The sequence below is a fragment of the Narcine bancroftii genome, chromosome 12, assembly GCF_036971445.1.
Source record: "Narcine bancroftii isolate sNarBan1 chromosome 12, sNarBan1.hap1, whole genome shotgun sequence".
Lineage (NCBI taxonomy): Eukaryota > Metazoa > Chordata > Chondrichthyes > Torpediniformes > Narcinidae > Narcine > Narcine bancroftii.
In genome coordinates this window covers 9,899,469-9,923,982 of record NC_091480.1, presented here as the reverse complement: position 1 = coordinate 9,923,982, position 24,514 = coordinate 9,899,469, and the positions used below count along the sequence as shown (strand labels likewise).

General features: G+C 42.2%; 1 protein-coding gene across 11 annotated transcripts in view; it reads left to right on the top strand.

Annotated features, from left to right (window-relative positions):
• Nucleotides 1-24,514, top strand: part of caskin1 (CASK interacting protein 1) — a 444,274-nt gene that overhangs the window by 301,034 nt on the left and 118,726 nt on the right. For all 11 annotated transcript variants that reach the window (XM_069907320.1, XM_069907330.1, XM_069907325.1 and 8 more), the window contains exons 3-4: nt 16,991-17,088; nt 20,975-21,120. In XM_069907320.1, coding sequence (XP_069763421.1) covers nt 16,991-17,088; nt 20,975-21,120 — 244 coding nt within the window. The remainder of the gene's footprint in view (nt 1-16,990; nt 17,089-20,974; nt 21,121-24,514) is intronic.

Below are 24,514 nucleotides of genomic sequence, written 5' to 3'. Positions count from 1 at the left end.
TTATGACATGAACAATATTTATTTCAGTTATCAGACAGTTGTAGAAGTATCCATCAGTGATCACACCACTTCCTAATCACACCATTTACATTCTCATCCAAATCATTGATTATAGTTGGTGAACTCAGTGGACTCAGCACCAATACCCTTGACGCACCACTGGTCACAGACCTACAATCTGAAAATCAACCCTTCACTGCTCTCGTCTACCATCAAATTATTGAGATGAAACTCAATTTTCTTTGCATCCATTTGGTCACTTTGTCCTGGATTCATTGTAATCTGACCTTTGGGACCAATCTAGCATTCTGGACCTCAACGAAGGCCTTGGTAAAGTCCATGTAGACAGTATCTACCACCTTGCCCTCAAGGTTGCCTCTTCAAAAAACTCAATTCCTGAGACATGAATTCCCACTCTATGCGAAGCTTTAGCAAAATGCACAATCAGAAGATTGCTAGGAGTTGGTCGTGTATCGCCTGAATTGTGTGGTGCTTACAAGGGTACATCAGTCCTGAATCTACCAGCTTAACTGCCCTTCTCAGGAACTATGCGACTTTCATTCATTGACCTTGAAGCAGACATCTGTGAGATTCAGCCACATGGTCTGTGTCACGTCAGGCAGCATCAGTTAGTATTTGGCAAGGAGTCCAAACTGAAGACACGGGGTACCTGGCAACTGGCCAGATACAGTTTTTTCCAAGGTGCACATAATCAGACCGAGCAAAGCACAGAAGGAGAGCATTCAGCCAGTCATCACAATGGATGGAGCTTCAAATAGTAATCTCAATTCCCAGTCCATATCCAACAATCTCTCAGGCAGAGTTCCATACCCCCATTATCCTCAAGGTTACAATTATCCTTCCAACTCTTACACCATTTGTTTAAAGCTGCCATTCTGAAGCTTTTTTTGGCAGAAGTCCCCTTAGGACTCTGCCCAAGGTTTATGGGGCCCCTTCCCCGTGAAGCAGTCAAGTTTTGCTTTCCTTCGTATTTCTCTCATACCGACTACAAAAAAATTAAACAGAAACAAGGTGTATTTTGAAAATACATTTGAAACAAGTATCCTTTGCTGCCCCCCCCCCCGCCCCGCCCCAGGGGAGCAGTAGGGAATGGCTGGTCCTCTTGCAAAGGTAATGCATCTTCCTAATCTACTTAATAAAAGCCCTTCATGATTTTTTTAATATCGATGTACACATCTCTATTAAACTTCTTCCCTCCAGAGAAAAATAAATGCCAATCTGTTCTCAAAGGTAGAATTCACCAATGTTAACAAAATCTTCAAAACCCCTGTCCAAACTTTCTAATACAATCACACCAACCTGTAGTATGCTGACTGGATTTCTGGTGTACCTTAACTGGAGCTTTATATTGCTTTGCAAGCCAAGCTTGGCATTTTGATCTGGTACTTGCCCTATCCTCTCCCACCAACATAATCGCTCACTCCTTCCCCTCATCGACATGATCTATTGGGATCATTGTCTGAAGTTGGCTCACAATTGTGGACTCCTTCCACCCCGCGCACCGCTTCTTTCAGCTGCTCCCATCGGGGAACAGATACAGGAGTATCTGAGCCAGCACCACCAGGCTGAGGAACAGCTTCTTCCCATGGGCAGTGAGAATGCAGAATGACCAAAGGAACTGCTCACACTACCCACCAAAGACTCTCATATTTAAGAAGCAATATTTATTTATATAGATTGCTTGTCCTGCAAATGTATTGTTTGAGTGCATGTGTTTTGCCTGGTTGTGTGTGTTTTGTACTGAGGACCAGAGAACACAGTTTTATTGGGTTGTACTTGTGCAATCAGATGACAAACTTTACTTGATTTGAGCTCACTACCCACAGCCTCTTACCTCTCGCTTCCACCTCCACCAGCAAGAGTCTTAATGAAAGATTCCAGTCCGTTGACCATTCTTTTTCTCCTGCTGATGCTGCGTGACCCATTGAGTTCCTCCAGAAGATTGTTCCTTGCCTTCTGAGGCATCTCCAGTCTCTCGTGCGTCAACCCACAAGTCCTTCTAAGTCTTGGTTAAAAAAAAGAGAATGCTGGAAATCCTCCACACCTGTGGGAAGACAAACATAGAAGTCAAAGACTTCTTGTCAGACTTCTAGAAGAGTCTTCAACCTGAAATGTTCGCTCTTGCAAACTGACCTGCTGAATATTTCCAGCATTTTTGTGATTTTATTTCAGAATTCCAACATCTGCAGCTTATTTTCTTTTCACCTCCTTTGTCCTTCAACATCACCCAAATGCACTTCTTCAATCAAATGATTCTGTTCCACAAGTAATCAATGCTCAAGCTTGAACTACGTAGGTAATGAAATACCCATCCCCGAAGGAAGAAAAACATATTCATTGATTGTTTACTAAACCTACACAGCTTTTATTTACATATTTTATTTACGAGCTCACCCCATCTTTGTAAGTGAAATCAATATATATGTAAATATGATCTGAGATGATTCAAGTCCAACAGTTTCTCGTATATTAACATGGAATGGTTGCAGTATTGAAGCAGAGTGTTTACAACCTCTTCACACTGCAAGGAGGCTGGAATTTGTGCAGTGATTTACACTGTCTTGGTGCAGTCCATCAAGAAATCATGAACCAATTATAATAGAGAGGTGATCCTCCACACCCTTCAGTAGATGAACCTACTCCAGTTTTCTGGTCAATATTTAAACACTTGTACTCTTGATTTGTAAAGTTACGATATCTCACTCTTGTAAATACTGAATGTAACCTCTCTTGCACCTTATGTTTATCTAGGTCAGGAAAGCAGACACATACAATATTTCAGGGGCAGTTTCATTAGGGCCCTGTTGACATCAGGACCAAGCAGTGGGAACAGCACTGACAGGTCAGGAAATCAGACCCCTACACAATATTCCACAGGTGGTCTCACAAGGGTACTGTACAATTCCAGGAAGACTTTGTTGGTCTTACTCTCAAGAGCTCTTGTATTAAAAGCCTGAACATAACATCACAACAGATAAAATAGAATAGAGGAATACTAGTTGTCTTCCTAAAATGTTTGCTCTACTGTCGTGTTTGCCTCCGATGGTTGCATATGAGAACACCCTCATCTTTCTGAACATCTCTCCACTTAAATAGTGCACCGTTTTTCTACTTTATCTACCCTCAACATTACAGTTAGCCCAGATTTAAGGCTTGGGAGGAGAATTTGAGCTCACAACATTCTAACTTGAGGGAAGTGGATTACTGACCAAGTCAAAGCCGGAACTGCTTAAAAAAAAATGAACTAGAGGCCATGATCAGATCATCCTTGAATGTATTGAAAGCTGAACCAATACCAAAAGGCCTTGCTTCTATTTTTAAGACCTTGTCATGGATTTACACCTGTTACACATTTTAAGGAAATGCATTGAGCTGTAATATCTGAGCAGTGATTCCTATTTAATGAAAACAGAATCAGGAAGATGAGGTTACATATGAACATAAGAAATAGGAGCAGGAGTAGGCCATCCAGCCCATTGAGATGGTTCTGCCATTCAATGTGATCATGGCTGGTCTGATGATTGGCTCATCTCCAGTTACCTGCCTTTTCCCCATATCCCTTAATCCCCCTAAAATGTAAAAATTTATCCAACCTTCAATATATTTACTGAGGTCGCCTCCACTGCTTCAATGGGCTATGAATTCCACAGATTCACCACCCTCTGGGAAAAGCAGTCCCTCCTCATCTCTGTCCTAAATCTACTTTCCTGAATCTTGAAGCTATGTCCTCTTGTTTCCGTCTCCCCCACCAATGGAAACAGCTTACCTACCTCTACCTTTTCTATGCCTCTCATAATTTTACATGTTTTGCAAGGTTGAAGTGCAAGAAGCATGACCCAGAGTTAACAGTTTCAGGTTGACAACGACTTATTGAAACCAGAAAAATGTTAAAATCGCAACTGTTCAATGTTGCAGAGGGCGGCCCAGTTGGCCTAGTGGTTAGCACAATGCCTTTACAGCGCCAGCGATCAGGACCAGTGTTCGAATCCCACACTGTCTATAAAGCGTTCGTATGTTCTTCCCATGTTTGTGTGCATTTTCCCTGATGAGGCTCTGGTTTCCTTCCACCGTTTGAAACATACTTGGGGTGTAGATTAATTGGGTGTAAATTGGGCGGCACAAACTTGTGCACTAAAATAGCCTGTGACCGTACTACACGTCTAAATATTTTTCAAAAAAATTTGTTTAAAAGAAATTAAATTTAAGAACAAAGGGAATGTGTGTGATGGGGGCAGAAACCAAGAGCGACTTGATGGGTGATTATGATCATAGTGGGTAGAAGTTTCAATGTTGAATGAGTCTATAATTACGTAAACATCCTGCTCTCTTCTCGAGTCTGAACACATGCACTCGAGCTCCTGAGGATTTTTCAAGTCTAGGTTTATTGTCACATATACCAAGATGCAGTGATAGAGGTTGTTTGGCAAACAGACCAGTAGACATCCCCTACATCGTACAACACTTAAGACAGAGAACAAGGTGCAGAGTTACAGAGATGTCTTTCAGTATGGAGCAAAGGAGTCATGATTTGACTATCCTGAGGTTTGTGCACGTGTTAAGTAACAGCAGGAATGAAACAGTCCTTGAATCGGGCAGAGCATGATCTCATACTTGTAAATCTTCTTTCTGAAGGGAGGGGATGAAGAGAGTGTGGCTGGGTTAGGATGAGCCTTTTAGTATATTGTCTAGTTTTCTAAGGCAGCGAGAGGTATAGATGGAGGAGATGAGGATGTGAAACACGAAAGTCTGCAGATGCAGTGATTGTAGTAAAAACATCCAGAAATGTTGGAGGAACTCAGCCGGTCTCACAGCAACCAGAAGGTAAAATATATTACCAACATTTCGATCTGAGCCCTGCCTCAGGGCACGTGTGGGGGAAAAAAGCACAACAGGCACTTGGAATAAAAGGCTGGGAAGGGAAGAATGGGCTGGGGGAGGAGTACAAACCAGTAGATAAAAGGTATTAATTGGATATGGATATGCCACAGGAGAGAGGAAAGGTGAGAATTGACTTGGTGGGGTGTTGGGGGGAGGGAACACATTGTTTGGTGCTCAGTGAAAGCAGAGTTCAGGGAAAGGAGACAGAGGGCGAGATGGATTTAGAGTAAAGGAGATCAGATTAGGAGCCCAATCACATTCTCTGCCTCATTCCAACACAGTAAAAAAGCAATAATTATAACTTCAACACAGTTTATCTCAGCTAGAAAGTTTTCGATGGGCAACTGACCCCAAAGGCTGCAGAATATATTACTGCAAATGTATTGTGACAAGAAATGAGATTTGCTTACCTCAGTGAAATGCTGGCTCATTAAACACACAGATTGAAATAACGCCATTCTAAAATTGCAATTAAAATTCGATGATGAAATTTTGAGGGGGGGGGAAAATATGTTTGCCCTTTCAGTTTCACACAGACTTCTAAAGCTGTAGGTTGTCTGAGGTTAGGACATGGCAGAGTAATTAAATTATCGGACCAGTAACCCAGAAAAAAAATATAAACTGCAGATGCTGAGAAACACTCAGCATTGGTGGAGGGAGAAACAGTTCAGAGTAGAGAGCACCAAGTTCCTGCGTTCAATAAGAGGTGATAATAAACTTGAACTTGGTTGTGTGGAGAATGTTCCTTTTGTGAGAGAATCCAGAACTGAGAGTCACCATTTAAAAAATTGCCCGTTTAAGACAAATGTTTTTTCTCTCAGGCAGCTGGGCGTCTTTGGAACTGTCTTCCACGAAAGTAGTATCCTTAAGTATTTAAAGGGAGAGGTTAATAGGTGGTTGAAAACAAACAGAGAAAAGGTGAAAGTCTTATGAAAGAGTGCAAAAATAACAGCCAGAGATGGAGATGATTGTGGACTTCAGTAGGACCAGAAGCTACCACCCTCCTCTACACATCAATAGCTCAACAGTGGAAAGAGCAGAGAGTCCAAGTTCCTTGGAGTCCACGTTAATAAGTGGCCTGTCTTGGACAAACAACGTCTCCTCACCTGTCAGTAAGGCACAACAGGGACTGCACTTGCTGAGAAGACTGAAGTGAACAAGGCTACTGGCCACCATCATGTCAATTTTCTACAGGAGCTCAATCAAATATTTCCTGGCCAGCTGCATCACAACGTGGTACAGTTGGTGTAAAGCATTGGATTAGAGGTCATTCAATAGCGGCAGAGGTCCTCCCCTTTCCATTGATGTGATCGTTATCTGAAGAGGATTTTATTAAATCCAATTCCCCCTCATTTATTATGATGAGCATGGAAAGGGTGACAGCCAGCATCTCTTTTCCTGGGAAGACAATGGCAAATACAAAACCCACGCAGACACGAGAATGTACAAACTTCTTAAAGATGGAGCTGGTTTCAAACTAACCCAATGGTTCTTTTTCTTTCCACTCACATACCACTTTAAGCATTCCCTATGCTGTCGGTGCTCTGTGATTAGTAGGGGGTTACTTAAGGTGGTATGTAGATCGAAATAAAAAGTTTGAAAACCACTGTTTTAATTGTACCTAATTGACTCATTATGTGCATGGTGTCATAACTCCAAAGGAAATGGGCCAATGACAATTTTTCTCAAGCAAAATATTTCAGTAATAATTGGGTCTTGAGCAGTGATTTTCAACCTTCCCTTCCCACCCACATCCCACTTTAAGCAATCCCTTACTAATACAAAAATCTTTCTTTGAAGATATCATGTGAATAGTTGCATTAGAACATTTAGTCACAACTGGGAAGCTGGAAGGCAAAAGAAACAGAGACAGACAGAGAATGAAAATGATTGATGGATTAACATTGCGGTTAGAAACGGGAGGCAACAACTACAATTCAGAGGGTCAGAGACCATGATGGATGGAGAGACATGATCCCCCACACCAAATGGCAGGTACCTGAATGACTATCTGATATGTAGGGTAAAATCAGTTCAACATGATCAGGGAATGGAAGACATTTTTGGATAGACTTGGGACCTTTTTTTAGATTAGGTTACAGGAATTATCTTTCCACAAATCCAGAATTTTTTTTTTTTTTTTTTTTTTTAATATAATCGGGGAATATCGTAGGGACAAGACCAAAATTGAAATTATCTAAACACCAATTAGAATTTGTCAAAATAGCATTAGCAGTGACAAGAAAAATGTATAGCAGTTACTTGGAAATCTGATTCGCATTTAGATATGGCATGACAGAATGCCAAAATGCACAGTTGTACTCTCCTTGAGAAGATTACTTATAATTTAAGAAATAAATATGATATTTTTGCAAATTTGGTGCCCATATTTATAAATTTCAGGTATAAATTTGTAGACTTTTTTTAATCCTAGAGACTTGCATTAACCTTCTCCAAAAAATTGAATATATTGAAGACCTGTATGGTGAGCTATCCTTCTGTTTTCCCTGCTTTTCTTTCTTCCTTTTCTCTTTTTCCATTTTTTTCTTCTTTTGGGGTTTCTAGGGTGGGAGGGGATTGGGGGGAGTTCAGTGTTTGAAATGTATAATAGATTTTATTTTTCTATTTGTATCTTTTCAATTTTGCAACCGACTTCATGTATGAACAAAAATTTTAAATAAAATATTAAAAAACCATGATCAGGGAATTAACTAGAGCTAGGGACATAGCTTTAAAATTTGGATGAGTGGAACGGAAATGAGGAGGAATTGCTTTTCTCAGTGAGTCATGAATCTGTGGAAATCTCTACCCAAGGAAGCAGTAGAATTGCCTCATTAAACATATTTAAGATATTGATGGATTTTTGAAAAGATGGTGAATTATGGGTTATGGGGAAAAGGCAGGTAAGCAGAGCTGAGTCCGCGATCAGATCAACCACGGAATTATTAAATGACAGAGCAGGCTCGACTGGACAGATGGCCAACTCTTTATGATATTTTCCTTATGAAGACATGACTTCTAATCTGAATTTTCAACTTTCACAAAGCAACTATTCAGAGACAAAATCTCACAAAGTAAGATGGAAACCTTGCACAACTTCAAGACACAGCAACATAGTTTGGGTGTGGTGTCGTGTTGCCTCCCTACTCCAGCCGCCTGGGTCCTATCCCTGCCTCCGACACCACATGGGTGGAATTTGCACCTGCTCCCCATGACCACGCAGGTATCCGACGTCCCAAAGACCTGCAGCTGGTTGGCAGGTTAATTGGCCACTGTAAATTACTTTTGGTGAGCAGGTTTAGTGGTAAACTCAGAGGGGAGTTGATAAGAATGTGGGGAGCATTGATCATCAGGAATGTTAATGGAAGAATGGGATTGCTCTGTGAACTGACAGACTTAATGTTAGATGGAGATGAGGGAAATGTAACATTTTGAAGAGAAATGGGAAACACAGGAGGCAGTTTGCACATGACAAGATCCCACAAGGCAACACTCATCAAAGAAGCTGGGTCAGCAGTATTGGAAAACTGATAAAATGAGCTTGATCATTGTCCTAAATAATACTTTGGGATGTCACCCTCACCACAGAGTTTAGATGGGGCCTCATTTGATACTTCATTGGAAAGGCAACACCTCAGTACTTCCAGCAGTGCACTCTGCACTGTCTGGAGTAAGGCTAGATCTTTTCATTCTTGTCATTCTAGTAGGCCTGAACTCCCAGCTTTTTGCCTCTGCTGTACAGGGACAAAATAACTACCAACATTGAGGTGCTTGCCATGATGTATCATCTCAGAGATGAAGCAGTAAAAATCATTGGCATCCTGCTAAGGCACATCCCCAGGCCTGACCAATGTCAGAATCAGAATTTATCGTCACGAACGTTAGGAAATTTGATATTTTGCGGCAGGTTCACAGTGCAAATATTTGTATAAACTCCCTTACAAATACAGAAGGCAAGCGTGGAAAACGGTACCTGATGCAGCACACGCAGTTTACAGCAGCCATGGGAAGGAACTAGCGGGCAATTAATAATGAACGTGGGGAAAATAACATGGGAACAAAACACACACACACTCACACAATGAACTGGTACATACCATGATCAAGGAAAAATCACTCCAATGCCCCACCACCCCTCGACTCAGTGCAGACAAGGGACACCAATTAAATGTTCCCAACCCTTTTATCAGTGCACAACTTACCAACAGTTTCTCCAGCACCCTTCCACATTTCTAGGCCTGGAGTGAAGCAGGGTGGTCCCAAGCTGGCAAAGAGAGAGAACAAGGAGCACGTGACACCTTTATAGTGCTGGAGGTTTCAGCCCAGATCGTTAGCAGGGACCAATGACTCTGTACCAGGAGGGTTAATCCAATTATAACAGCCAATAGCCCAAGGCCAAGTACAGGCAGGCTGGAGAGTCCAGTCCAGGTAATTTACAAGGCTTAAACAACAAGGTGAGCACTAATGACTGGGGCAGAACCAAACCTTGATTGGCAGCTGGTGTGACCTCTGACGAGGTAGGGGGCAGTGCTGTCACTTGACAGCCACAACCTTTCCCAATACATTCCTGTACCACTTTCCTCATGGTAGCAGAATGAAGAGGGCATGGCCTGTGTGGTAGGGGGTCCTTGAGAATGGAGGCTGCTTTCAAGACAACACCTCATAGCTGTCCTCAATGGAGTGAAGATTGGTGCCTGTGATGTCGCAGTCCAAGTTAACAATCTCTGGATTTTTTTCTTGTCCTGGGCCTTGGTACCTCCGTACCAAAGAGTGAGGCAACCAGCCAGAATGCTCTCCATAGTACACCTGTAGAAGTTTTTGAGAGTCTTTGGTGACATACCAAACATACCCAATCAAGGGCTTGACATCCAGAAACATTAAAAAAATAAATCAACAAACTATGTAAATATTGTTTCAAAAACACACAATAGGAATCAATTCTAAGATTTTAGGTTAACTCCAAATTGTAACTCAGTTTCTGCTTAACTGGGTTCCTCTTCGTTCAACAAAACTTTTCCTCCCCAGCCCCCACCTGGGTGGGTCAGTGGGCAAGAGTGAAGGCTGGGGAACTGAAGACAGTTCAGGGTCTGGAACTGGGCCTTATGCAGAATCCATCATCGGAACGCAGGTAGAATATTCCTGAGGAATAACCGACAGCAAGCTCAGCACTTCTGCACTCGCAGGGAAATTGTGAAATGGGGTGTCCCTTATGTTGAGAAATGCAGGTGGTTTGGCAGAGAACTGCATGCCTTTCTCAACAAGTCTTTGCAGTGAAACACAAAAGCTTGCAGATGCTGAGATTGTAGTCAAAACATAGAAATGCTGGAGGAACTTAGCCAGTCTCGCAATGTCCATAGGAGGTAAAGAAATGTTACCAGCATTTTGGGCCTGAGTCTTTCTTCAAGGGGTAAGCAAAAATCAGGCAGACGTCTCAATTAAAGACTGGGGAGATAATGGGGGAAAAATAGGAGGGGTAGGAATCCAGATCAACAAACAAAAGGTGTCAATTGGATATGATAGGAGGAGAGGTGAGAATTGATTTTGGCTCTGTGAAAGGAGACAGAGGGAAAAGGGAGACTGATAGACAGAGCTGGGAGAAAGGCAACGAGGGAAGAAGGAGGAAGGTGTAACAGAAACTGGAGAAGTTGATGTTAATGCCATCTGGTTGGAGGGTGCCCAACTGGAAGATGAGATGTTGTTCCTCCAATTTGTAGGTAGTCTGAGTCTGACAGTGCATGAGATTTTGGACAGGCACGTAAGCAAGGGAATGGGACGGGTAATTGAAATGGGTGGCCACATTGCAGGTCAAGTGAAGATGTGCATTTAATGTCCCTTTCTGAAAGTCTGTCAAAGGACGTCATCTTATAGCTGAATCAGGTCAGTGTCAGCATGTGGTTATCGGGGAGGGAAGGGTGGTAACCTGTCTTTTCTGTCCTCCTGCCAACCTGACTCTTGCAAGGGGGTATTCCACGTCCAGGGCGGATCCCCACCTTCTGCCCAGCACTGAGGGAGTGGGTTCAGCAGAGAGGAGAATAGAAGTGGATAGAAGTGAAATGATTGGAACATTATGTCACATTTAATGATTTAAGGTCAGTAAAATTATATTGGTTTATCTATCAAGCAACGTCATGATCTTGTATCAACATGCATCATCACAGATTAAGGATGTACAACTGTGAAGTGGTTGGGACCGGGCCCATTTTGGATAAACCGTTTTCTCGACGAACCGGTCATTTTTTTAAAACAGCCCAACAGCAAATCACTTGTAACATTGTTTAAACATCAACAAAATGTTTAATTTTTACCAAAAATAATGTTGGCCACCGCCGATCACTGGCACCTCCCCACCCATGCCCCGCTCAAGCCGGGAGTCCGAGGGTCCCGCTCCTGCCAGGAGCCTAACGTCCCCGGTCAGTTTGGTGCCAAATAAATTTTGGACAAGGAAGGATTTCAGAAAATCCGATTTCGGATAATCGGAGATGTACTGTATTTATTGTGGTCAGGTCTTCAAAGTTATTTCCCTTAATCTCACTCTTTCCTCGTACCTCTACAATTTATTTTCTTTAAATGTTCCTCCAGTTCCCTTTTGCACATAATCACCGGATCTGCAACACCACTTTTAAAATAAATTAATTTAACCAATTGGCTCTCTTTGGTTATCGATTTAGACTCAAAAAGTTAATGCTGCCACAGGACCTGTATTTGTGTTGTTCTGTATGTTAACACATGCTCTGAAATAGTTGTTTTTAAGTATGATATTTTGAGGTTGAACTTGCAAGAATGATGTCATTGCAAAGTCTCGCAATCCACACCATTATGAACAAAGACTGTTAGAAGTATGGTTGATGCAAATTTCAAGGTAATTATCCAAAGATAATTCTCTTATATTTTACTCCTCTTTATTATGTTTTATTTGATCACCCCATATCCTTATAAACTTTAAAACATATTTTACTCCTCAGCATCTGTGGAAAGAGATGCAGAATTAACACTTCAGAAGGACTATCCTGATGAAGTCTTTGATTAGAAACTCTGCTTCTCTCTAAATAGATGTTACTTATCATAGAGCAGTACGGGATTTCTGAAGAGCTACCCTCTGCCTCGCACTGAAATGGCAATATATGGAGATTGTAAAATTTTTTTAAAAGTTATTCCTTTACAGCTGCTTATAGAGCAGTGGTTCACAACCTTTTTTCTTTCCACCCACATCCCACCTTAAGCAATCCCTTACTCATCACAGAGCACCGATGGCAGACGGATTACTTAAAGTGGGATGTGAGTGGAAAGAAAAAGGTTGAGAACCACTGTTAGAGAGTCTACTCTTTTTATACCTGACCTTCAGGAGTTGTCTGCTTGGGAGGCTTAGCCTACTGAGTATTTACAGCATATTCTGTTTTTATTTCCACCTTCAGCAGGTTCTTGATTTTCTAGAAAGTGCATGGTTATAGAGACACTAAGATGCTGAGGAATTAAACCACATGCATTTGACTTGTGGTTAAAGCGGTATCTCTCTCACTGGTGACATTGCTGTAGACCAGTAGTTCTCAACCTTTCTCTTTTCACTCACATCCCACTTTAAGTAATCCCTATGCCATAGGTGCTCCATGATGAGTAAGGGATTGCTTAAGGTGGTATGTGGGTGGAAAGAAAAGGTTTGAAAACAACTGTTTGAATCGTCCCTCATTGACTCGTTATGTGCACGGTTTCAGAACTCCAAAGGAAATGGGCCAATGACAATTTTTCTCAAGCAAAATATTTCAGTAACAATTGGGTCTAGAGCAGTAATTCTCAACCTTCCCTTCCCACTTTATTAATCACTGAGCACAGATGAATGGGCTTCCTAGCGATGAAGTTCGAATGCAGATCTCTTTAATATATCATGACTTCTTCAAGGCTCTGATGTGGAGCCAGATATCAGATTTTTATCCCACGGTCTCACTGGAGGCAGGCTCCACTCATTTAGAGACTGGGAGTCCCCAATGGAACGATTCCTGTCAGCCAGAAAAGAAATTTCTATCAGTCTGATTCATTAAAAGCAGGCCAAGATTCTTTATTCCTGCTGGGAATCAGTGTGAAGCTGCAAAGTCTGGGATAAGGTTACGATTACTGGCTTCTGTTGTGATGCTTTGAACAATGAACAAGCCAAATGAGGAGGGTCTAATTAGGAAACCTATCATTGTGAGGCACCCTCAGGTTTTGTATTGCACTCCAGCCACCTTCTCCTTTAATCCATCCTTGTGTCCAGCTGAGACCAATTGCTAGTGTTGAGAGCTAAAAGTAGCTTGCTTGAAATTCCAAGGGGTTGAATGGGAGGTGATCTGATAATGATGTCAGTAACTATCTCCCATTGCATGTGTCAACTGGTAACTAATGTGTGCAGGTAGTAAAAATACAGTGCTGGAGAAACTCAGCAGGTCAAACAGTGTACTTTATATAACACCCAACCCCAACCCACCAATTTTCCCCTGCAACCGTGTCTGCCTGTCCCGCATCGGACTTGTCAACCACCAACGAGCCTGCAACTGACGTGGACATTTACCCCTCCATAAATCTTCGTCCGCGAAGCCAAGCCAAAGAAATATACATAATCCACATTATGGGCTTGAGCCGTTCATCAAGGTAGTGAAGTGTTGCTGAGCACCTTTGCTCTCTCTGCATTCAAACCCCAAACAGTCCTTCCATATGAAGGAACACTTCACATGTGTATCTGCAGGAGTCATCTACTGCATCCAGTGTTCCAGTCATGGCCTTCTTTACATCAGAGAGGCTGGGTGCAGACTGGGAGATCACTTTTCTGAGCATCTTCACTCTATTCGCCTCAGTGACAGGAACTGACCAGTGGCCAACCATTTCAATTCTGCGCCCCTCTCCCATACTGACGTGTCTGTCCGTGGCCTCGTGGACTGCCAGGGCAAGGGCATCTGAAAAATGTCTGGGCACCCTCCAACCGGACGGCATTAACGTTGTTTTCTCTGGTTTCTGCTAGCCCACTCCCCATTCTCCCTCCCTTCTCTGTCTTCATTCCTTCAGCTGTCTGCCTCCTTCCCTCTCCATTCACAGAGCTATCCCCCCTTCCCCTGTTTGCTGGTGTGTCCTCCCTCCCTCATCCACCCATTAACTCCTGCCTGTGGGGCTAGGCTCCTCCCCCTGCCCCTCCCATACCACTAGGCGCCTGCCTACATTTTGATCATATCTTAATGAAGGGCTCAACCCTTTCTCTTTGCTATATTAAGTACGCTGCCTGACCTGCTTAATTTCTCCAGCCTTGTGTATTTACTTCAACCACGGTGTCTGCAGATTTTTCTGTTATACTCCAATGCATGCTAGTGGTGGAAATGTCTATTAAACAAAAACACTGCCTAAAGATTACTAACGGTACCCAGGTTATGAGCTTATTACAAGAGCAGGGACAGCGAGCAATGGTCAGTGTGGCTGACTCATAGTTCCAGAGTCCTGGGTTGATTTTGGATCACCAGTGCTGCCTCTATGGAGACTTAATATGTGGGTTACTTCCAGGTGCTCTGATTTCCTCCCAAAAGCTTGGATATGGGTAGGTTAATTATCTGCTGTGAATTGGCCCTAGTGGCAAGCAAATCACAGGATAGTTGATGGGCACATGAGAGAGAACAGGCAACGGGGAACTCAATGATGGGAATTAATCAGAAACCTGCACATGACTCATCAGGCTGGATGGCCTTCCATGACATGAGCAATTTGAACTTGGTGTCCTCCAAATCTGAATGTAGGCCATTTGGGGGTTCTCCCTTCCTGGGGTGTGATCCATCTGGCACCTGCTTTTTGTCCATGACCTTTTTCTCAAGTTCATGACTGTCGGACTCTGGCTTTACCCTACCCTTAATTTAGTCTATGTGTCGTCTGAGTCCAGCGTGTTCGTTAAATGAAGTGATAGGAGAAGGTATTCGGTTCAACAATCAGTTTATTACACAGCACAAGAATAAAGCTTAACAGAGCTCTGGTTCAGTCGTTAGTTCATAGGTCACCTGCACAGTGAGCTATTCCCCAAGACTGACCTCTACTGTCCAGTCTCTACAGTTTATATAGTTCAACCTTATCATACAGAACAAAAGTTGGCTTCCTTTGCTAGATTTCATTATCATACAGAACAAAAGTTGGCTTTCTTTGCTAGATTTCTTGCATAAGATTTATCACAAGTAATTTCCTGCTCTGCAGATATCTGGGGTGTAGAGCTCCCATCTTAATCCTCAAGGCCAGAATATCCAGTTGTTTTGATCAGAAATCAATTCATATTTCTAATTATTTCTTTGTTCTCATCTGGCCATATTCTTCTGTTCTACTCAACACCTCCTTCTGCCTTCTTACTGAGTTATTCCATTCTCTTTGTTTCTGACAGTCTCTGTCAGAATTCTCTTTGTTCTTGTCTGGCCATCGTCTCCTGTGCTAATCAACACCTCCTTTTGCCTTAACCTTCCTCCTAAATTGTTTCATACATATTCTCTCTTTTGTATTTTGGGAGCAGGCAATTCTAAACCTACTGTAATCGGCCAACTTTGCTACATACTGTGGCTGCCCCTTACTTACATTACTCTTTCCCTTCACCATGAGGTAAATATTAAATTGTTACATAGTACTGGATTCATGTATACAAAATGAATAGTACATCAGCATATATTCTACATATTTTCTATGATTAATTAACCCCTATATTCATAGAAAACATAGAAACCATAGAAACATAGAAGATAGGAGCAGGAGTAGGTCATTCGACCCTTCGAGCCTGCTCCGCCATTCAACGAGATCATGGCTGATCTTAAAGTTCAGTACCCCGTCCCCGCCTTCTCTCTGTAACCTTTAATACCCTTACACTGAAGAAATAGATCTAATTCCCTCTTAAATATATTTAATGAACCTGCCTCTACTGCCCTCTGTGGCAATGAATTCCACAGATTCACCACCCTCTGGGTCAAGAAATTCCTCCTCATCTCGGTCCTAAATGGTTTGCCTATTATCCTCAAACAATGGCCCCGGGTTCTGGATTTTCCCAACCTTGGAAACATCCCATCTGCATCCATTCTGTCCAGTCCTGCCAGAATTTTATAGGTCTCTATGAGATCCCCTCTCAATCTTCTAAACTCCAGCGAGTACAATCCCAATTTGCGCAATCTTTCCTCCTAAGTCATTCCTGCCATTCCAGGTATCAGCCTGGTGAATTGCCTCTGCACTCCCTCCATTGCAAGAACAACCTTCCTTAGATAAGATGACCAAAACTGCATACAATACTCCAGGTGTGGTCTCACCAAGGCCCTGTACAGCTGCAGTAAGGTATCCTTGTTCCTAGACTCAAACCCTCTTGATATGAAGGCCAACATACCATTTGCCTTTTTAACCGCCTGCTGTACCTGCATGCTCGCCTTCAGAGACTGATGTACAAGTACCCCTAGGTCTCTCTGCACTTCCCCATCTCTTAATCTATTGCCATTCAAATAGTAATCTGCCCTCCGGTTTGTATTACCAAAGTGGATAACCTCACATTTATCCACATTTATTCCAACATGACTGACCGTTCCACCTTGGCACACTTCACAGCTGAGATCTTGCCTGCCTCTGAAAGCTTGGTGGTGAGAAACCAGGCACATTTCTAGTGTCTGGCTGACTTTCCACCAGTCCGTGCCCTGATCCTCACCTCAGCAGAGATGGAGTTGAAGCACCAGTTACCAGGGAATTTGGTGATGGAACAAAACCTGAGGCTCATGGTTTGTGTACGTCAGTCCGTAAAAAGGCAATAAATCCTGGAGAAACTCAGCCAGTCTTTCAGCATCCACAGGAGGTAAAGATATATCTTGAAAAGGGCTCAGGCTCAAATCATCAGTAAAATATCTTTGCCTCCTATGGATGCTGTGAGATAGGCTGAGTTCCTCCAGCATTTACTGTGTGCTTTTACTACAATCTTAGCATCAGCAAACATTCATGTTTCACTTGGTAGCTCAGTCCATGTTCTCAAAGGAACCAAGAGAGGCGCTGAAAGCTGGAGGTGGACAATCCATGGAGTTACGGGAATTGCCTTCCTGGCCACTAGAACATTTGATATCTTTGTTGCTCTTTGTTCCCACAGGTTCTCTGCTCTGCACCATGCTGCCCTCAATGGGAACAGTGAGCTCATCTCCCTGTTGATCGAATCTCAGGCCACGGTCGATATCAAGGACAACAAAGGTGATTAATTAGTCTGCTGTTGCCTGGCTTCTCCCTTCTCTCGGGGCAGACATAAGTCAAGTTACTGAATTCCTGGGCCAGTGACACACTGCATGGTGCAAGAACTTTGGAATCTTTGCAAGGAAGATTGAGTCAGTGACATGAGCAAGGCAGTGTTTGTAGTATGCACGTAAGTCTCAGGCAAATGATAGTAAGCCTTTATTCAAGAAAGAGGTGTACATAATTATGAAGGGATAGTTGGAGTAAATGTAGGTAGACTTTTTCCACTGAGGGTTGGTAAGGTACAAACCAGAGGTTATGGGTTAAAGGTGCATGGGAAAAGTTATCCTCTGAAACTATGAAGAATATAATAAACACAAGGTTATGCATGATACAGTATAATTGGTTACACAGGGTATATACCATGCCCCAAAAGTTAAATAAATGGGATCCAACATTATCAGATAGATGTTTTCGCTGCAAGAAGCAAATGGGAACAACAGTACATGCTATTTGGGCATGTGAGAAAGTGAAAGAATTTTGGGAAGATCTAAATTCGATATTAAATAAAATCACAAAAAGTAACATCCCAAAAAATCCTACAAGGGGGTCATAGCTGAAGAAAGGGTTGAGAATGGCTGATAGAAATTTTCAAGTGTAAATTCTGATAATATCTGCTGACCTTAAATTCTCAATACATTTTCATCAAATTTTCATTTCACATGAAGTTACAGAAGGGGGGCAATTTAAAGATCATTGATTATTCAGAAGGGGACATGATTCACTTGTTTGAAAAAATGCCTTAATAAATTTCCCAAGTCACTGTGTTGAAATGCTAAGGTCTAATGCACATTATAAGATCTCTGAAATTAGATTTGATTATTTCCAATTTTAGATTCCATTTTACTTACCTTGCAGAATTTTATTCCAATTCTGCATTACCAGTCCCTCAAAGCAGCACCATTTAAAATATGTTTTTAATAAACCAAGGAGTCCAATTTTCTTCACATATAATTTGCCATTGTGTGAAAAGTGAGAAGCATAATTCGTGTCGAGACAATGGGGAGAGGCAAAAGAATGGTGATATTATACCTGAATTTATATTCTAGATAACCTGGGCAAAGTTCTGTTCAAATCCCACCACAATAAATGGTGATCAATTCAAATTAGAGATCCGGAATGAAATAATCTAATGATGGTAGGGTGCATGGTTAGTGTATCAATTATCAACTGGGGTTCGAATCCCGCACTGTCTGTAAGGAGTTTGTACATTCTTCCCGTGTCTGTGTGGATTTCCTCTGGGGATCCTCCCACCCGGGGTTATTGGTCAATTGGGTGTAATTAGGTGGCACAGGCTCATAAGCCAAAACGGCCCGTTACTGCGCTGAATGTATGTCTAAATCTAACTGATCATGAAACCCATATTTGATTGGTGTAAAAATCGATCTGTTTCACTAACATCCTGAAGAGGAATAAATCTACCAAACATTACTTAGTCTGGCCTGCATGCCACTCCAGACCGAAAGCAATGTGATTGTCTCTGAATCGCCCTCTGAAGTGGCCGAGCAAGTCATTCAGTTATAATAAGCCACTAGAAGCTTAACCAGCTGATGTGATTCAGGGAATGTACCATTCCTACTCAACCTAACCTATACAAACGCTTCAAACTTGCCAGTGTGGCTCTGAAATGATCCAGCAAGTGTGAGGCCTGGTTGTGAGGTCCACATCCTTTGTCTGAAAAATTTAGAAATGGATTGGTTAGTCTTTAAGACTTGGTTAAGGTGCCTGCACTGACATGATGCACAAATCAAACTAAAAATCGGTTGCTTGCAATCAATAGATATCCCTCCAGCCTCTTTGTATTTATGGGCCCTCTTAAATGCCACTATTGTATCAGCTTCCACCATTACTCCTGGCAGCCCATTCAAGGCCCCCACCACTCTTTGTGTCAAATACTTGCCCCACTCATCTACCTTAAACGCATGCACTCTCATGTGCAACAATTTTGCCCTGGGGAAAAGATTCGGACTGTGCACCCTAACAATGCATCTCCTGATTTTATAACAGCTTTGTCAGGTCACCACTCAGCCTTCTATGCTCCTGAGAAAACAACCCAAGTCTGTCCAAAGTTCAAGGAACGTTGACCAATGTGATTTATGTTTTTAAAAAAAAAGCTTACTTGTCCAGAGCTGAAAAAAATTAGCCCTTGAGTTGTGTTATCCGTATTAATCTCACCTTTATTTAATCTTCCCCACCCTCTCTAACCAGATGGCAAGTCCTGCAAGTAATTGGAATGTCTAAATTTTTAAATTGTGAGACATACAGCACAGTAAGAAACTCATCCGGCCCTTGAGCCCATTCCCCTCCAAGTACACCAATTAACCTACCAACCCCATACGTCTTTGGAAGGTGGGAGGAACCCAGAAATACCCCGTATGTTTTGAAGGATGGGAGAAGACCAGAGCAACTGGCAGAAACCCATGCAGACACGGGGAGAACGTACAAACTCCTGACCCGAAGTGCCGGATTTGAACCCAGGTCGCTGGCGTTGTAATAGTGTTGCGCTTACAGCTATGCTATCCGTGCCATCCTCTACATTAACCATGACGCCCTTCATCTTTAGAGTGGGGTGTCTTGCTGCAGGAGTGCAGAACACACATGGAGCACAGCTTTGGCCTTTTTAGATAAGGATGTAGTTCAAAGGAGAAAACAGCACACAAAAGATTTACTTATTTGAAAATGAAGGGTCATCTGATGAGGCATGATTGAGCTAGTTAGACCAAAACCGACTAGATTTAGAAGTATGAGCTGATCATATTTAACGTGTGGTAAACCACTGTTGTGCTATGATTGGCTGCTGCTGGCTGGACACGCCTCCCGAGACCGACCCTACCCATAGCTCTTTGCGTGCTCCCCATTTCACTCTGCCTCGATCAGTCAATGAGGTTGACGGCTGTTCCAATCTGTAGTTAATAAAGGCCTATCAGCTTCACAACCTCAGTATTGACGGTGTATCAACATGAAAGTTTCTGAGGAGGCTTTTCAGGTGCTCAGATGCTTAGCAAATAGTTCTTCTGGAGTTTTTCAAATAGTTTTTCCAAACAGAAAACTTAATGTAGTTTCATTTAAGGGTTGCTTATTTAAGATGGAGATGGAGAGGAATTTCTTCACAAATGAATCTTTAGAGTTATTTACTGTATAAACCTATACAGCTAGTCATAGAACCAAGTTCAAGTTTCTTATCATCTGACTGTACATATACAACCAGATGAAACAGCATTTCTCTTGACCACACACATACAAAGCACAGCACCTAATAACCATATACATACATAAAGATATAATTTAAAATAAATATACATAAATATTTACTTGGTTGCAGGATATTGTTCATCAAACTGTGGGAAGAAGCTATTCAAAACCAGTGTGGGCCAGGGTTGAACCATTCGCACTAACCATCCGAGAGTCTAATATTTACTAAAAAGATTTGTTTATTTATATTCACACACACACACACACACACACACACACACACACACACACACACACACACACACACACACACACACACACACACACACACACACACACACACACACACACACACAGATATATGTCCTGCGTATGTATTGTTTGTCTGTATATATATTCATTATGTCTGGTTGTGTGTCTGCATTTTGCACTGAGGACCAGAGAACACTGTTTCATCAGGTGTACTTTTGCATTCAGATGATAATAAACTTGAACTGTTATTTTTGAACAGGGGTGTCGAGGATTATGAGGAAAGTAGAGTTGGGGTCATGGTCAGATCAGCTGTGAACTTATTGTATGACAGAATTGGGTTTGAGGGAGCCAACAAACAATGGTTGGGTCCTACCCCTGTGATCTTTCTGGTCTCCTGTTGCAGCAATGAGGCCGTTACACTATGCAGCGTGGCAGGGAAAAGCAGAGCCCATGAAAATGCTTCTGAAGGCAGCTTCAAGCGTCAACTCACAATCGGAGGAAGGGCAGATCCCGCTGCATCTTGCCGCTCAACATGGACACTACGAAGTGGTGAGGAGGGAACTTCCTGGTGAAAGTTTTTTTTTTGTTGCTCTTCTCTGGACTGAGAAGGAAGGATGATTAAATTATACTTGCACCTGACTGATTTATTGGGTTAAATGTTGCTCTCTGGGGAAGCGACAACCCACAGGCACAACCATTACGCTTTGTGTATGTCTGTAACCTTGTAAAGACTCCAATTCAATGTACAAAGTGATGAATTATCCCCACTTTGCCTTGCAGTTGAAGATAATTGGTAGATGAACCCGAGGCAGAAGAGAAAAATATGTTTTTGCAACAGTGAAGTTATTGTGTTGTGTCTAAACAGCCGTGGAAGCAGTTTCAACAGTAACTTTATTGAGGGAATTACATTTATGCATGAAAAAGAAAAGTACTGCTTTGGAAATCAAGCTGTTGTCGAAATTAACAAGAAATTCACTGGGCAAACAATTCAAAGAACACTGAGGCAACTAATTCAGGAACAGTTGTGGAAATAACGGGCAAGTGAGATTGATGGACAAAACGGTCAGCATGGATGTGCTGGGCCGAAGAACCTGCCTCAGTGTCATAGGTCTCTGTGACGCTATAAATCTACCTATGGCCTTTATGTGAGTCTGCATCCAGAGGAAGGTCATGTCATTTACAACATGGAAACTAGCCCTTTAGCCGAAATTGTCTTCGCCAGCCTAGTTGTCTAACCAGGCTAGAGCCATCTGCCTGTGTTCAGCCAATGTCCCTCTAAACTTTTAATATCTGTCGATCCCTCTAAATGTCTTCTAAATTTTACAATTGTTTCATCTCTACCACCTCGGGTCCCTTTTAAATTCAAGATCCAAGATTCCGTTATTTTCATTTAATAGTTCAAAATATGAATGTTAAACAAAATTGCCTTCTGCCTCCCATAAGGCAGACAAAGAATCACCGCTAGTGTCACCCAACGCCCCTTACAATAAGAGAGGAAATGAAGCAAAAGAGAGTCTCTGAATGTCACTGAGTGTCTGTGGATTCGCCTCCAGCTCTCCACAGCCTCTGCAGCTGTTCAATCCATCGGCACTTGAACTCCAGGTCCAAACCAATGACACGATCAGGAAGCCTTCAGCGCCTGAGGTCCCTCAGGGGCCCTTCTTGCCCTCAGCACCCTCTTGAATCTCAGCTCTGATACCTGGTCCCATGAGCCAGTCTCCAGCAGCCCACAGCCTGTGTGGGTCTCTCAGCTGCTGAGCCCCTCGCTGGTCCACCACCGTAGTCACCGTCCTATTGGGTTGTCTCCTTTGCCTCTCCTTCTCAACAGGGTTGGGGGGGGGGGGGATTGTTCTCCATGTTTCTGGTGCCCTGTCCTGGTCTGCTGCTTCCCCCGGAGTCTGCACCCCTTGTGGCCACTGCCAAGCCCAAGCACTGCCATCTTTCCTTTTCTACCTTACTTTCCCTTCTCACCTTAAATCTATGCCTGCTAGTTTTAGACTCCCCTCCCCTGGGAAAAGCACTCTAATTATTTACCTTATGATTTTATAAAGCTCCATTTATAAACCTGATCAAACCTATCCTCCAAATGTGATTAACCTTTGACATGGCCATGCCATTCAGAGCAGAGAAAGATTGGTAATAAACATTGGCCTTGGCAGTGAAAAGTAATCAAATAAAAAGAAGGGAAAGCATTTGACATTAAATGGGACGGGTTCCCTTTTTAGGAATCTCTTGACCTGCCTGGTCTTTATTTACTGGGAGTTTTTGCTTTCCAAAGTGGCTGAAGAATGACGTGAAAATTATTCCTATCATTTCACAATATGCAAGGCAAGGCTAAATCAAGAGGGTTTGCCTCCGGTCCAGAGCCATTTTCAAAATATCATGAAATGTCAATGGTTTAGTTTGTGAAGTGGTGCCTGGCCCTGAAGTGGCCTGACCATGATAAGTTTTTCCACACTAACAAAGCCTAGAGCTTCATCCTCCGTTCCTTAGCCCCGGGATATTTTTGATTCCATGTAATGGACCATGTTTCTTCAGCCATACACAGTCTGCAGTAAAGAAGGACCTGCTTGAAGTGATGTGTGTGTACATTCTACCTTTACAATGAGAGCTTTATCTTTGGCTCTCACCTCACTGTAGGTGGATCACTGCACAGATCCAGACAGATAAAAACCAAAGGTAAACCAGAAACAGTTGATCCTACAATTCACTTAAATGCCAAAATGTACAGCTGTATCTCAGCAGCCATAGAAACTATTATCAGGTAGAAACTTTGAAACAAAGATCTCTGGGAAAAGAGACATAAAATGTGTAAAGATTGATTTGCTGTTTTTCATTTGGAAGAAGCTATAAAGGGTGCTCAGTGACTTGTACACCTGTACAACTTATACTCTGGTCTGTTGATCAAATATATTTAGGCTTGGTAGGATTTAACTTTCATTTACAAAACACATGTTAATGGCTGTATTTTCACATTAGTTCATCTTTTACCCTACCTTATTTAAAGCAATGATTGTCTAAAGCATAAGCAGAATACATTGAAATAAATATGATTTTTTAAAAATAAATAATCTTCATCTTAAAGCAAAAGATATTTTAAATCTAGAAAATGTATTTTCTGAAAATTAAAGGAAGAAGCAACTTGTACACCAATGCAAATTATGCACTGATTTTCACTCTGAGTCTAGAGTCTTCCAAATCCTAAAGTAAATTCCCATCACAACTGCTATATGTTGACAAGGAATAGTAAGGAAGCCAGAAAGATGTTGACGGGAAGAATTCTGTTGTCAGATTGCAGAGCCTTCTGCTGAATGTGAAAGGTTTTGATGTGGTGGTAATTACTCCTGTGAACTTGCAGATGGAACAGTCTCAGTATCAGGACCACTGTCTAGTTCTGCTCACACAGAGCCCCAGCCCTGTGTTGCTGCATTCCACTCCTTGTTAGACTGAACCCATTCTTGTGTGAAGGCTTCTGATCTTTCTGCACGTGAAGGATAAAAAGTCACTGGAGAAGCAATTATGATGAAAAGTCCAAGAAATCTTCATTTCTAAGTCCCTTCCTAACAACAGCTTACAGGTTTGATGAGATACATCTTGACATTTAAGGGATCAATAACAGAGGTTTCTGGTGTACCTTAAGGGTTTTTTTTTTGCATCTGTATCTGCACAAAGATCCATCCGATGAGATTGATAGCCCAAGGTAAAGCTATAGCGGGGACTCAAATCTCTAGAAAAGTGCAAATCAAGAGGTGATGCAATTTTTGAGAGGGTTGCATCAGGAAGCCATTCACATTTCATAGGAGCCATACCAAGTCCGTTTAACATTGAAATTCCCCTTGAAAACCATCTGTCATTCTGAGGGTCAACATTGCCTTGAAACTGAATTGAATTATTCACTTAAACACTAGCTGACCTACTCCAGGCAAGTTCTGCCTCACCAAAG